This window comes from Quercus suber, unplaced genomic scaffold (assembly GCF_002906115.3).
Source record: "Quercus suber isolate HL8 unplaced genomic scaffold, Cork oak 2.0 scaffold_613, whole genome shotgun sequence".
Lineage (NCBI taxonomy): Eukaryota > Viridiplantae > Streptophyta > Magnoliopsida > Fagales > Fagaceae > Quercus > Quercus suber.
Genome location: NW_027070056.1, coordinates 252,079 through 265,679, shown reverse-complemented (window position 1 = coordinate 265,679; position 13,601 = coordinate 252,079). Strand labels below are relative to the sequence as shown.

The following is a 13,601-nucleotide window of genomic DNA, read 5'->3' as shown; positions in this document are numbered from 1 at the left end:
TTTTAGAGAATTTAATAATTTGTGTGAGAATATTTTAGTATATAAAATAATGAAACTCAAACAGAGAATCATGTTATTAAAGGTCTATTTGGATAGAACTTATTTTGTTGAAACTAAAAACTGAAAACTGAAAATACTGTAGCAAAATAATTTTTAAATATGTGAATAGTGTCGTGGAACCCATTTTTAATAAAAAAGTAGCTGAAAAGTGAAGTTTGTGGGACCCATAAATAGTGCACGAGTGCACTGTTCATGGGAGAATGGTCAAAAGTTGTGGCTTGCCAAAAAAAAAAAAAAAGAGAGAGAGAGAGAGAAAACGCGCAAGTGCTAAATGTAGACGCCAATAAATCGGATCCAAAGGGCAATAATACTAATATAAATGAGTTCTATATGGATAGTTGTCCCGTCAGCTCATGCAATATCAACAAAATTGAAATCGAGTTTTGAAAACATAGTTTGAAATTGTGTTTTCAAAACACGATTTCAATATAATTTTCTCACAATACTATTTTTAATAAATTTTAATAAAATAATATTATTTTTCTAAAAGGTTCAATCTTTTTCTTTTTTGATAGGCTAAAACGCTCAATTAGGGGAGAGTTTTTTTTTTTTTTTTTTTTTTTTTTTTTTTTTTTTTTTTGTACAAGAGTTTAGTAGCTGATATGAATGGAAGAAGCTATTTGAAATTGAAACGCTTGGATAGTGTTTAAAAGTGAGATAGAGTGAGTGTCCTAATTTCTTTTTATCTTTCTCCATGCAAGAGTTGATAAAAGTTTGAAATTTTGAATTTAAAATAAAAGGTGGTAATTCAAATTAGAGAAGAGAAAGAAAAAAAAGCCTAAAACTAAGGCACTTTAAAAATAGTAAATTACTCTTTAAACTAGTTTGTGTTTTTAAGTTGAAAATTATTTAACTAAAAGATAGAGGTATTTTAGAGAATTTAAGAATTTGTGTGAGAATATTTTAGTATATAAAATAATGAACCTCAAATAGAGAATCATGTTATTAAAGGTCTATTTGGATAGAACTTATTTTGTTGAAACTAAAAACTGAAAACTGAAAATACTGTAGCAAAATAATTTTTAAATGTGTGAATAGTGTCGTGAAACCCATTTTTAATGAAAAAGTAACTGAAAAGTGAAGTTTGTGGGACCCATAAATAGTGCACGAGTGCACTGTTTACGGGAGAATGGTCAAAAGTTGTGGCTTGCCAAAAAAAAAAAAGAGAGAGAGAAAACGCGCAAGTGCTAAATGTAGACGCCAATAAATCGGATCCAAAGGGCAATAATACTAATATAAATGAGTTCTTTATGGATAGTTGTCCCGTCAGCTCATGCAATATCAACAAAATTGAAATCGAGTTTTGAAAACATAGTTTGAAATTGTGTTTTCAAAACACGATTTCAATATAATTTTCTCACAATACTATTTTTAATAAATTTTAATAAAATAATATTATTTTTCTAAAAGGTTCAATCTTTTTCTTTTTTGATAGGCTAAAACGCTCAATTAGGGGAGAGTTTTTCTGTTATCTTATCCAACCCTAGATTACTGTTATCTTACATTAGTAAAGGAAAAAAAAAATAGTAATGAGCTCTACAAATGACACATTTTTACTATAAGAATAGGGAGGATGGAAAGTGGAGTTATAAGTTCAAAAGTTATTAGGTGTATATAATTTACCAATTAAAAAATGAAAATATATTCTGGGCTAATCATAAAGCTTGTTTGAGAGAATATTAAATATTACAAAAGTATTGTAATGCTATTTTTTGAAGTCATCCAATGATCTCATCCCTTAACACCAATGCCTTTAAATTTTTTCTTATGAAATTAAACTTAAGATTTTAAAAAGTATCGAATTAAACCTTAGTTCAATTAAGGGTAATGATATCAAGATTAAGTTAAGTTTAATTAATAAAGATTGAGAGTTTAATTTGTTATTTTTGAATTCTTAAGCTTCAATTTATTATTTTTGAAACTAAATAGTTTATTCTTTATTTATTTACTTTTTAAAACCTCTCGGTTTAATTTGATAATTTTGAAAATATACGGTTTAATTTGTTATACCTTGAACAATAGAGCTTTGAATGAAAATTTTCAATAATTATTGTTCACTAAATATAACAAATTAAACCCTATAATTTCTAAATTATCTAATTAAATCGTGAGGTTTTAAAAATATGCTAAAATACAAAGTGCACCCTTTAGGTTTGACTAAACTTAATTTTAGTCTTCTTACTTTACATTCGTTCAATTAAGTTTTCTATATTTCAAATTCATCCAATTAAGTCCTCTAAGTTTTAAATTTATTCAATCCAGGTTTTCTATTCAATTTTGTTAAAAAATTGCTCTTAAAAAAATTATTTTCACATGAAAAAATCTATAAAATTAATAAAAATATTTTATAGATTTTTTTTTTGTAATAATTTTTTTTTTCAAGAAATATTTATTTATTAGTTAATTGCATAATTATTGCAATTTTTTAAAAAACAAAATTTGACAAAAGACCTGAATTGAATAACTTTAAAACTTAAAAGACTTAATTGAACGAAAGTAAAGTTAGAAAATTGAAATAAATTTTAGTCAAACTTAAAGGGTACATTTTACATTTTAGCTTATTTTTTAAACCCTCACGGTTTAATTTGATAATTTAGAAACTATATGGTTTAAATTATTATATACCTTAAACAATAGACCTTTAAATGAAAATTTCCAATAATTATTGTTCACTAAATATATTTCATTAAAAAATAAATTTTATAAATTTTTTTTCTAAAAAATAAAAAATAAAACAAAGTTAAAATAATTGAGAGTAATGCTATAGACACAAACTATTTTATAACATTTTTACAAATTGTTAATGTGTCCAACTTTTCATTAGTTTTTATCTAGACCTATTATGAATATCACTTTTTCATTTACCAATATTCATTCACCACATTGGTAGTTCGTAAAATTTTTTATAAAAAATTTTGTCCCTCTACCATTACTCAAAAGTTAAACAAGTGAAAGTGCCGCAAGCTTAACCATTTACTTTGTAGTTATGACAACCAGCCAATAGCGTTAGATTGTGTTGCTAAACATAGAAGAATGAATTCAAAATGCCAATTTTTTTAGACTATACACCGTTAGATTGAAGTGGTTCTCCACTCTTACCGCCTAATGCATCTCTCACCTTCACAAAACTTATATATTGTCCTGTTTTAGAATTATGTCTGTTATATTTAAACAAACACTTTCTTAAATATTGGATTCTTCCAAGCACTCAAAGAGAACCCTCTACCTTCTGGGTTCAATACCATCTTGACTGATTTTCTTGGACATATTGGCTTAGGTCTAGGTACCATTGGAAAAGGTTTTGCAGGGAAAGACCAAGACCTGACCAATTAATTTTTTCATAAAAATTTCGAAGAAAAAAGAAAGAGTTTTACACGTTGAAGTTTACATGCATACGGTAGCAATGGCAGAAGTGAACAAAAATTGCTTTCTGCTCTTCTTTTTTGTATCATTTGTTGTAATCATCCCAACCATTCATGCCAACATTGCTGAATACGATGATTACTGGAAGCAAAGAGCTGCCCAAGCCGAAAAAGACAACCATGAAGCCTATAATCCTGATCCTGAGGAAGTCACAAATAGCTTCAACTCTCATGTCCACAAGTAGGTTAAAAACTATCATTAGTATAATAACATTAAGTAAAAGCAACACGAAAAAAAAAAATCTACAATTTCCTTTGGAACTGTTGAATTGGCATATTTTGATTCCAACATTTTTTTTTATTCAAAATTTGGCATGTATAGGGCTTTGGATGGCGCCAACAGCACAAGAAGACAATTGAGAAAGTATAAAGGCCCATGCGTGGCCACCAATCCTATTGATCGATGCTGGAGGTGCGACCCCGATTGGTACAAACACCGCAAGAGGCTAACTAAATGTGTCCTTGGCTTTGGCCACAAGACTATTGGTGGGAAAAAGGGAAAGTACTATGTGGTCACAGATTCCTCAGACGATGACATGGTCAATCCCAAACCTGGGACTCTCAGACATGCTGTGATTCAAAAGAAACCCCTCTGGATTGTGTTTGCACGCAGCATGGTCATTAGGCTTAATCAGGAGCTAATCATGACTGGACACAAAACCATTGATGGTAGGGGAGCTAATGTTCGTATTGCTAATGGTGCTGGCATTACTCTCCAATTTGTCAAGAATGTGATCATCCATAACATCCATATCCATAACATTGTTGCTGGAAGTGGTGGAACTATAAGGGATAGTACTGACCATGTTGGTTTTAGGACCCCTAGTGATGGTGATGGTATCTCTATCTTTGGTTCATCCAAAATCTGGATCGACCATGTTTCCATGTCTAATTGCCAAGATGGTCTCATTGATGCCATCATGGGTTCAACTGCCATTACCATCTCCAATTGCCATTTCACCCACCACAATGAGGTAACATTTTCATCTCTATTTGTTCATTTTTTTTTTTTTTTTTCACTAAGATCCTAAATAAAATTATATTCTTAAAGTGGCATTGATCACATTTATTATTACGTTTGTTTAGAAATATTTCATAAATTAATACGAAGGTACTAGCATGTCTCTTAATATGTGAAAGTTCAATCTCTATTATAACTTAATCTAAGAAAAAAAAGTAACTACTTCCAAATGTATTATGTAATATAGAAGAAATAGATTGTAAAATATTAATCCAATTTTCAAGTGAAGAATGGAGAACATAATTGAGAGAGTTTGATGGGGTTGATTCAGGTGATGTTGTTTGGTGCAAGCGAGAGCTTCTCTGGCGACAAGATAATGCAAATTACAGTTGCTTTCAACCATTTCGGCCGGGGATTGGTGCAGCGGATGCCAAGGTGCCGATGGGGATTCGTCCATGTGGTTAACAATGATTACACTCACTGGCTCATGTATGCCATTGGTGGTAGCAGCAGTCCTACTATAATCAGCCAGGGTAATCGATTCATCGCTCCTCCAAACCTGGCTGCTAAAGAGGTATACATGCCTCTCTCAAAATAATTTATGATTGTTCATTTGTCACTAGATTTATTTTGTTTTTGTTTTTGTTTTTGTCATGTATGCAAATACAACATCTAACACAGTTTCTATGTATTTAACGACTGTTGAGATGACATATAAAAATGATCAATTACAATTTATCACATTAACAATTGTGAAAAAAATTATAAAAATTGTTATGTCCTTAGTGTTACTGTTCTTGTTTAATTAGCTTGTCGCTACATTGTATCATAGTGACTAAATTCTAACAAATTGTTCATCTTAATTTGACGTTGATGAAGGTGACCAAAAGGGACTATGCAGCACAGGATGTCTGGCAGAATTGGAGATGGAGGTCACAGGGTGATCTGATGATGAATGGTGCATTCTTCGTTCAATCTGGGGCTCCACTTAAAACTCATGGTTTCTCAAAGAAGCAATTGATCAAGAGTAAACCTGGCACATATGTGACAAGACTCACTCGCTTCTCGGGCACAGTAATGTGCAGAAAGGGCATACCTTGTTAAGCCTTTTCCAGTTTCATTTCATAGTTCTAAGCAAAAGATTCACCTCCTTGTGTTTTTTAAGGTTAGGATAGAACAAGAGGTTCAGAAAGAAAAACAGCAAAAAAGTTTTGCTGTTGTAGTAATTAATTTTCATGGACTTTTATACATTCTATCCATATATATCTAAATTTATGTTTGGTTTGTTTAATTAAGGAGGAAGGAAATTAATTAAAGCACAGGAAAGTACTTTGGGAAACCACAAAGATGGAACAACATGGTTTCAAAAAAATAAAGAAAGAAAATGTTTCTGTAATTTTCTGATTGCTTTTAATTCTTCATTATCAAAAGCAGAAAAAGGCCATATTCTAATTATATACAAGTCTTCATGCTTGTGAATGTATCCATATGTGATATGTATGTAGAAAATTACATATCACAAGTACATGTTGGTAATATACCAAATGTTTAGGAATTCAGGGGTTAGTGACCCAATATTTGTACTTTAATGTACAGGAGAGTGCCAAAAAATGTTTTTATTTTGTTGCAATTTTTTTTTAAATTTTTTTTAAAATTTTTATTTACGAAGAGGAAGTTAGTGATAAGTACTTGTGTAATTGTGTTTTGGTAATTAGAAAATTATAGAATCAACACAGATAAATTATTATAATTCTTAGCTGTAATATGTAGTCTGAAAAGTTTATCTTAAGTAGCTTTTTTTTTTCTCTGGAGAATGCCTCTAGCTGTCTAACTTATATGTTACACAGCACTGCTTCTGGAAGACAAAAAAAGAAAAAAAAAGAATAATAATAGTATAAAGGAATAATTTCATAGGCAATACTGTTTGTAGGAGCTCATAAACACTTTCGCCTTGAGTTCCTTGACAGACAAAAGGAGGGATAATAAATTTTTATCAAATTCTATCCAAGAATCAAGGGTAAACTCTAATTCTAGAAGATGTTGATCTGTGGCTTGAAAGAGGTGCATCAAGTGCACAAATTTTGTGACACAAAAAATCATGGCCATGGATGTTTACTCCTAACAAACTTAATATTTAGTGACGGGCACACATAGCAAGCTAGAAGCATTCACATTCTTTTAAAACTAATTTTAGCTTAAGAAATTACTTTTTTTTTTTAATTTATTTAATTTTTTTGGTAATTCTATATTTATAACAGACAAGAGAAATTTGAACCATAAATATTTCAATTAGAAATACTAGGAGGTGTCAACTAGTTAAACTATAACATTATTGGTCAATTTTTATCTTATGTGGTACTTTTAAATATACTTCACATCTTGTTGTCTATTTTCTTTCTCCAATCTATTGAAAAAATACTACTTTCTTAATCATCATTTCATTTCATTTCTCTCAAGTCCTTAATCCAAAGAAACCCATCTCATCTTCAATCAAAAAAATTACCGCAAAAATTCCTCGATGTGAAATAGCCGAACTTTATTGCTGGCTGTAGATCCACAATATTGTCAATACCAACACCTACACGTCCTACCAGGAAAACGAATGATTAAGCTATAGTGTCATCCAAAAATGGACTATAGTATTGTAACTCAAATCTATTTTGACTAAGAACTCAAAATTTCCAACTAAAATTTGCCGATTAAAACCCACCAAATGATTGAATTGCACTAGCATATGAGTGCTCTACCCTACTCTAAAATTGAAAAGTGCAGAAGCGTAGTCGCTTAAGGATTTTTATTCATTCTTAGGGACTTGAACTGCAGTAAGGAAAGCTCTATAAATAACCATTATATATATTTAGGTATTCACATTGCTCTTTTTAAAATGTTCTCCTTACTTTAGTATAAAAAACTTATGTTTTCTATTTTAGCCAATCACTTTTTAAAACACCCGCATTAGATTCTCTAATTATACTCTGATTCATTAAAATATTATTTATTTATTCTTTTTTATTATTTCTCTCACATTTCAAAACAGCTAATTTTTTTTTAGTTACCAAGATACAAAAATAATAGAATATGAGTTTGGAGAATAAACAATGCTTCCCTAAATATAGAAAAACACTTTAGTATTTTCCTATTTTAGCAGAGAACAGGTAAGGAGCTTAATGTGAGACTTTTTTGGGCTAATCCCTAAATTTACGGTCTTACCCTATTTTAGGGAGTCCAACGTGATTGCTCTTGCCATTGTAACTTGTAAGTTGTGGAGAGAGAGAGAGAGAGAGAGAGAGTGAAGAGAAGGGAGATATTTTTAATTTATTTGGGAAGAGAGAGACAATAAAATATTATATTTCAGTTTTGCACACCTAGCTACCGTAATTCCTATTTTTAAAGGAAAGGGCCAGAATCATCAAGAAGGTACTGGATAAAGGATTCTGGAAGTTCATGGATTCGGATTTTAATGGAAACAGACTTAAATTTTGGGTACCATTCCTGAATCTGGCATCGGTTCACTTCTTCTTCCTTCATTTTGAATTGAATAGATGGTTGTTTCTCTACAATAAGGAGGCCATCTATTCAATTTTGCTATCTGTAACATGAAAATCAAACAAATGATAAATAACTCGGTATCGTGTAGCTAATAAACTGTCATGAATTTATTAACCTGTACTGAAACCCACGAAGCTAGAAAAAGAAGACTCATGTAGAAATTGCAATAAAGTTCATATAAATACAGGTACCAAATATGTTTCTTCAACAAAAAAAAATCACATTCTTTTGACCAAGTTATTGCAGAAATCCCTGCTCAAGATGTTCAATTGAGAGAGATCCTTTGTTCAGAGTACAAATAACTGAGGTTAAATGATACAACCAATGTCATAGTTATGAAAAACACAAAAAACATATATATATATATATATATATAACTTGGAGGGTTACTGCAATCCTGCAAAGAATGAGAACGTAACAAAAGAACTTGGAAATCAATCAATTGCTTAGCCTATTCCTCATTCATGACTACTGACATCTGGCTATTTCTTATATGGTTTAGACTTAATCAACTGGAGAAACAAAATTCAAGTCTCAAGAAATTTTAAGTCATTCAATAAAAAGAAAGCAACCTCTATTTTAGAACAAATCCTGGATAACCATGGAGTGAATGGTTGACATTAATACATACTCTCAAAAACCAACATTCTCTTCAGAGATTGAGTGGAACTTCTAGCAAAATAAAGCACCAAAAGTTGCAAACTTGCAAGATTTGGAAGTAGTAAATATTAAAGAGCAAGATAACAGGGAAAAAAAATTGAACATAGAGGTTGAAAAAAATTGAACATTTTCAGTAGAAATTGGGTGAGTTTTGAACCCAGAAAGTTATGCCACAGAGAATTGTTTTGAGTGATTTTCCCATGAAGCCACAAACACACCTTTTGGATGATATGTATATCTATGTAAAAAAAAAAAAAAGCTTCCATATACATGTGAAATTTCTCAACAATAGCTCTACCAATTCTACACATCAGTTACAAATGCACCATCTTTTAGTTTAAACACATACATGACACACACAACAATTAATATTCTTTTTTTTTTTTCATCAAAACAGAACCCATTCAGAACTTTCATCAAACAGGTGGTGAGCATGTTCAATTTCAGTACAAAGTATTGGAAACCAACCACAAAACAAAGAATAGTTGACAAGATTATTCATATAATTTTTTCAAATACAAAAAATAAAAAGAGGGAAAAAAACTGACCTTTTTTTGGGTATAAAATTCTTATTTGACTTCTGAAGAGGTTGAGGAAGATCCAACTACTCCAACAATGCAAAATTTTTAGTTCTCATCATAAATCTTACTGCTCCTACCACAAACTGGAAATAAATACATTGGAAAGAGAATACTGAGATTACAAGTACATTCAGAATAAAACAAAAAATAGTTTTTTCGATACAATGTATTCAACATTAATAAGTAACATAGTCAATAGTACTATAATGTACAACCAAAACGTTAGTCCATGGAACATCGTCGCACACCTGAAAAACATAAAATAACATCGTTAGAAGACAAAATAGTAAATATCAACTAAACATAAAAGCAACTAAAATTATTTAAACAATCTAGACATTATTGAAATGCATCAAGTACCTAGTTTGGAAGATGACCGCTTGTCGAAGTGCCACAAGAATCCGGACATTTTCTACAGTTATGCCCCTCTTCATGACACAATTTACATCTCTGCTTGGGCTGATTCTCCCTCAAATCTGATTCCTCCCTCCTGCTACTCTGTTTTTGCTTGACCCCATCCATCTCATTCCTTATTCTTGATTTCACTGGTCGACCTTTGTCCCGCAACAATTTTGGGTCAGGCAGCCACTTTAAGCCATCAGCATCCCTCCACAATGACTCTGACTTAGGCACCATAAATCCATGTGAATAGCTGTTAATGGCATTCGCCAAACTATAACATGGGTCAATATATTTGGTCGGATCAATGTGTAGCAACTCACAAACTTTAATTACATGCGAACAAGGGATCTTAATGTTTTGCCATTCCCCACACCCACATGTTCTATCCATTAACCGAATTTCATAACTATGGTGTCCCCCTCCAGAGCTATGGTTATTGTACGATGTAAATACTTGATATATATCATCCTGATTGTTAAATTCCCTCACATGATGTTGTGCAGCTTTGAGCTTATTTGCATGATAAATGGACATGGCATATTCACTCCAACTCTTACCCTCCAAGAGACCATGAGTAATGTCTTTGTGCTGATCATGAAAATATGCGACAAGTTTGGACCAAGTGAACTCAACCATTGCAGCTATAGGCAGGCCACGTGCGCCTAGTAGTACACCATTGAAGCACTCGGATATATTTGTTGTCATTGCCCCATAACGTTTTCCACCATCATGTGACTGGGTCCACATGTCCACAGGCTCACTCATTAGATATGTGTGTGGCTTAAAGGGTTTGGGGTCACCTCCATTAACGCCAATGGTCAACTTCTTCTTCTTAATGGATTCAATCTCGGCATTCTTAATGGAGTCCATTATGTTATCGAATTTGGCTTCTTGAATAGCATATCCCGCTTTCAAGACCAATGACTTTAGAAACGGGTCTTGAAAATGTGTGTTAAAGTTGCTAGCGATATGTTTAAGGCAATATCGATGAAATACCCTTAATCTTCCATTTTCATCCTTAGGCCAGGTTGCAATAGCGTTTTTGATACCCTCATGTTGGTCAGAAATTATGCAAATGCCCTCATCAGGTATCACACCCCCTATCGTCTCTCTGAGGCATTCTAAAAACCACCCCCAACTGGACCCTGACTCAATATCCACAACGGCAAAGGCAAGAGGAAATACCTTGTTGTTAGCATCGGTTGTCATTGCAATCAACAACTTTCCTTGATATTTACCATATAAATGGGTCCCATCAATACTGATCACCGGTTTGCAATATTTGAATCCATCAATGCATGGAGTGAAAGCCCAAAATACATAGTGCAATAAACTAGTACCTGCTATGCTCCCAGGTGTGGTATGATAGAAAAACCGGGTACCCGGATCCTGATCAACGTATGCCAATAACAACTTTTGCAACCTTTGGTAAGATTCTTCCCAATCCCCAAATATCTTTGCAATAGCCTTTTGTTTTGCATCCCATATCTTATAGTAAGAAAGCTCATGGCCAAACTTCTTGCTCATGTTAGTTCTGAGATCATGAACTGTGGTAGTGTGTTTCTTGACTAAAATCGGAAGAAGTTCTGATGCAACAAAATTAGAATCCATCATTCTACCATCTTTTGGCAACCCAAGGGATATACAAGTATGAGGACCCACATAAACTGTGACCACCCATTGTCCATGAAATTTAGGCTTCATGAATGCCCCAACATACCATTTGCATGACTCATCCCTGCATTTCGCACACAGTTTCGCCTTGGTGGACCTACTGATTATAAAATTTTTGTTTTCCTTAGCTGCGGAAATTGTTAACGCACGCTTCACTGCCTCTTTATTGGCAAAAATCAACCCTTTACTAAAATTCATCCCCTCTTGCCAAGTAGAAACAAATGGAATCTCAACATTTGAAGGATCAACCATATTTTCCCAAGTATTTGCATAGAATGACGGGGCAGGAGGTGTGTATGTAGGGATTGTGTTTGTAACATGCTGGACACCAATATCATTCTCCACATCATTTTCATCACAATCAAATATATCATCGGTGTGAAGATTGGCAGCAATTTCATGGTCATCAACATTTTTGTCAAAGTCGCTTCGCTCAATAGTCACTTCATTCTCATCTCTATTGTCAAGATCTTCACCATTAATGACAGTATGATCAACATATTCTTCATCTTCCTCTTCTAGATGTGTAACAGATTCATCTTGATATCTATGGTCGTCGTTGTTCTCAATCGGTGTTGTTTGTTGCATTTCCTCGCCACCAACTTCTGCATGTGGCTCCACACTAATGTACAACTCAATAGCAATTATTTGAGCCATTCTCTCCATCCTGTCAAACATGATCTTCATATGTTTGTCTTTTTCTATTGCCATATACCTGTAATTAATGCGTTCATGGAGGACTTCATGTGGAGAACGAAAAGTAATTTTAATGTCATGCAAAATGGGGTTCACACGCAGTTCTTCCATAATTATCCTCTTCAAATCATTTAAGGTCTTCAATCTACGATGTAACTGAATATAATAGCACTTGATACCCCGCCCTTTAAATGGCAATCCCTCATTCTCATCATCATTACAAAGCTCTCCACCGTAGTATAGATTTATATCAATCATAGTCATTGTGAACCCCTATTAAAGTCAAGTGTAACATGTTAGCGACAAATATAACACTTACATTCAATGTCAATTACAAAACATTTTATCTACTCAAAGTACAAACATTACGTATGAAATGCCAACAACACCTTGTTACAACACATGGTATGGTTTTGAGATTATGACCCAACACCTCAAGCAAATTTGCATACACTCACTCCACATCACACATAAAAACACTCATTATCCATTTCATACCCGTTACAAATTCCAAATCATTCTAAGATCATGACTTTCAAAACCCATTCAAATCTTAAGCAAAAATATTTTCAAAAAAGTAATAATAAAACACCTAGCAATGCTATCCAATTCATACCCAATACAAAAATCCAAATCCTTCTAAGGCCATGATAAAATCTCATTCATGATAAAAATTTAATAACACTAAATAAATATCTTAAATAAGTAATGATAAGAACCTAGCAAATAAATAATCACAATATTTACACTAACAAAACTAAATAAATATTCACAATATTTAGAATAATATCTTAAATAAGTTATGATAAAAACCTAGCAAATAAAAAATCACAATATCTATATACTAACAAAATTGTTAGAAGTTTTAACCCACACCCCAAAATAAATAAAACCCAAGCGCAAAATTGTAAAAACCTCACCTAAGATGTAGATTTGTTGAGAGAGAGAGAGAGAGAGAGAGAGAGAGAGAGATGAGAGGGTGAGTCTGTGGAACTTTTAGCAAAAATAAAGCGCCAAAAGTTGCAAACCTGCAAGATAACAGGAAAAAAAAATTTAACTTTTTCTGTAGAAATTGGGTGAGTTCTGAACTCAGAGAGTAATGCCACAGAGAATTGTTTTGAGTGATTTTCCCATGAAGCCATAAACACACCTTTTGGATAATTTATATATGTAAAATATTTTTTTTTTTTTTTTTGTGAACGTATTTCATGTGAAATTTCTCAACAATAGCTCTACCAACTCTACCCAAGAGTTACAAATGCACCATATACATGACACACACAACAATTAATCTTAATTTTTTTTGTCTGTTCACTTTATTGATTTTATATCAAAACAGATAACATTCAGGACTTTTATCAAACAGGTGGTGAGCGTGTTGGATTTCAGTACAAAATATTGGGGACCCAACCATAAAACAAAGAATTAGTTGACAAGATTATTCATACTATGTTTTCAAATACAAAAAATAAAAAGAGAAAAAAAAAAAACTGACCTTTTTTTTGGGTGTAAAAATTGAAATTCTTATTTTTGCGTTCTGAAGAGTGAAGAGCTTGAGGAAGAAACGGCGCTATGCAGTTTAATTGATGGTAAATG

The 13,601-nt window shown here is 32.3% G+C and overlaps 2 protein-coding genes across 3 annotated transcripts; one reads left to right on the top strand and one right to left on the bottom strand.

Annotated features, from left to right (window-relative positions):
• Window positions 1–3,257: 3,257 nt before the first annotated feature.
• On the top strand, window positions 3,258–6,073 carry LOC112039410 (pectate lyase). Its single transcript, XM_024072285.2, has 4 exons — window positions 3,258–3,663; window positions 3,805–4,456; window positions 4,775–5,017; window positions 5,323–6,073. The coding sequence occupies exons 1-4, from the start codon at window positions 3,449–3,451 to the stop codon at window positions 5,545–5,547; spliced, it is 1,335 nt and encodes a 444-aa protein (XP_023928053.1). The 5' UTR covers window positions 3,258–3,448; the 3' UTR covers window positions 5,548–6,073.
• Window positions 6,074–9,268: 3,195 nt separating this feature from the next.
• On the bottom strand, window positions 9,269–13,595 carry LOC112039403 (uncharacterized). Of its 2 annotated transcripts, XM_065765180.1 has the most exons (4): window positions 13,501–13,595; window positions 12,926–13,033; window positions 9,594–12,278; window positions 9,269–9,481 (listed from the first exon to the last, which is right to left on the bottom strand). In XM_065765180.1, exon 3 carries the CDS (start codon window positions 12,267–12,269, stop codon window positions 9,594–9,596), a length of 2,676 nt encoding a protein of 891 aa, XP_065621252.1. In that variant the 5' UTR covers window positions 12,270–12,278; window positions 12,926–13,033; window positions 13,501–13,595; the 3' UTR covers window positions 9,269–9,481. The 2 variants fall into 2 exon arrangements, with proteins under 2 accessions (XP_065621252.1, XP_065621253.1); XM_065765181.1 differs by lacking the exon at window positions 12,926–13,033.
• Window positions 13,596–13,601: the final 6 nt, after the last annotated feature.

Bases quoted from the DNA above. Each gene is read 5' to 3' on its own strand.
- LOC112039410 (XM_024072285.2), top strand. From the start codon at position 3,449: ATGCATACGGTAGCAATGGCAGAAGTGAACAAAAATTGCTTTCTGCTC. The intron at 4,457-4,774 runs GTAACATTTTCA...GGGTTGATTCAG, and splicing joins ATTTCACCCACCACAATGAG to GTGATGTTGTTTGGTGCAAG. The intron at 5,018-5,322 runs GTATACATGCCT...ACGTTGATGAAG, and splicing joins CAAACCTGGCTGCTAAAGAG to GTGACCAAAAGGGACTATGC.
- LOC112039403 (XM_065765180.1), bottom strand. From the start codon at position 12,269: ATGACTATGATTGATATAAATCTATACTACGGTGGAGAGCTTTGTAAT.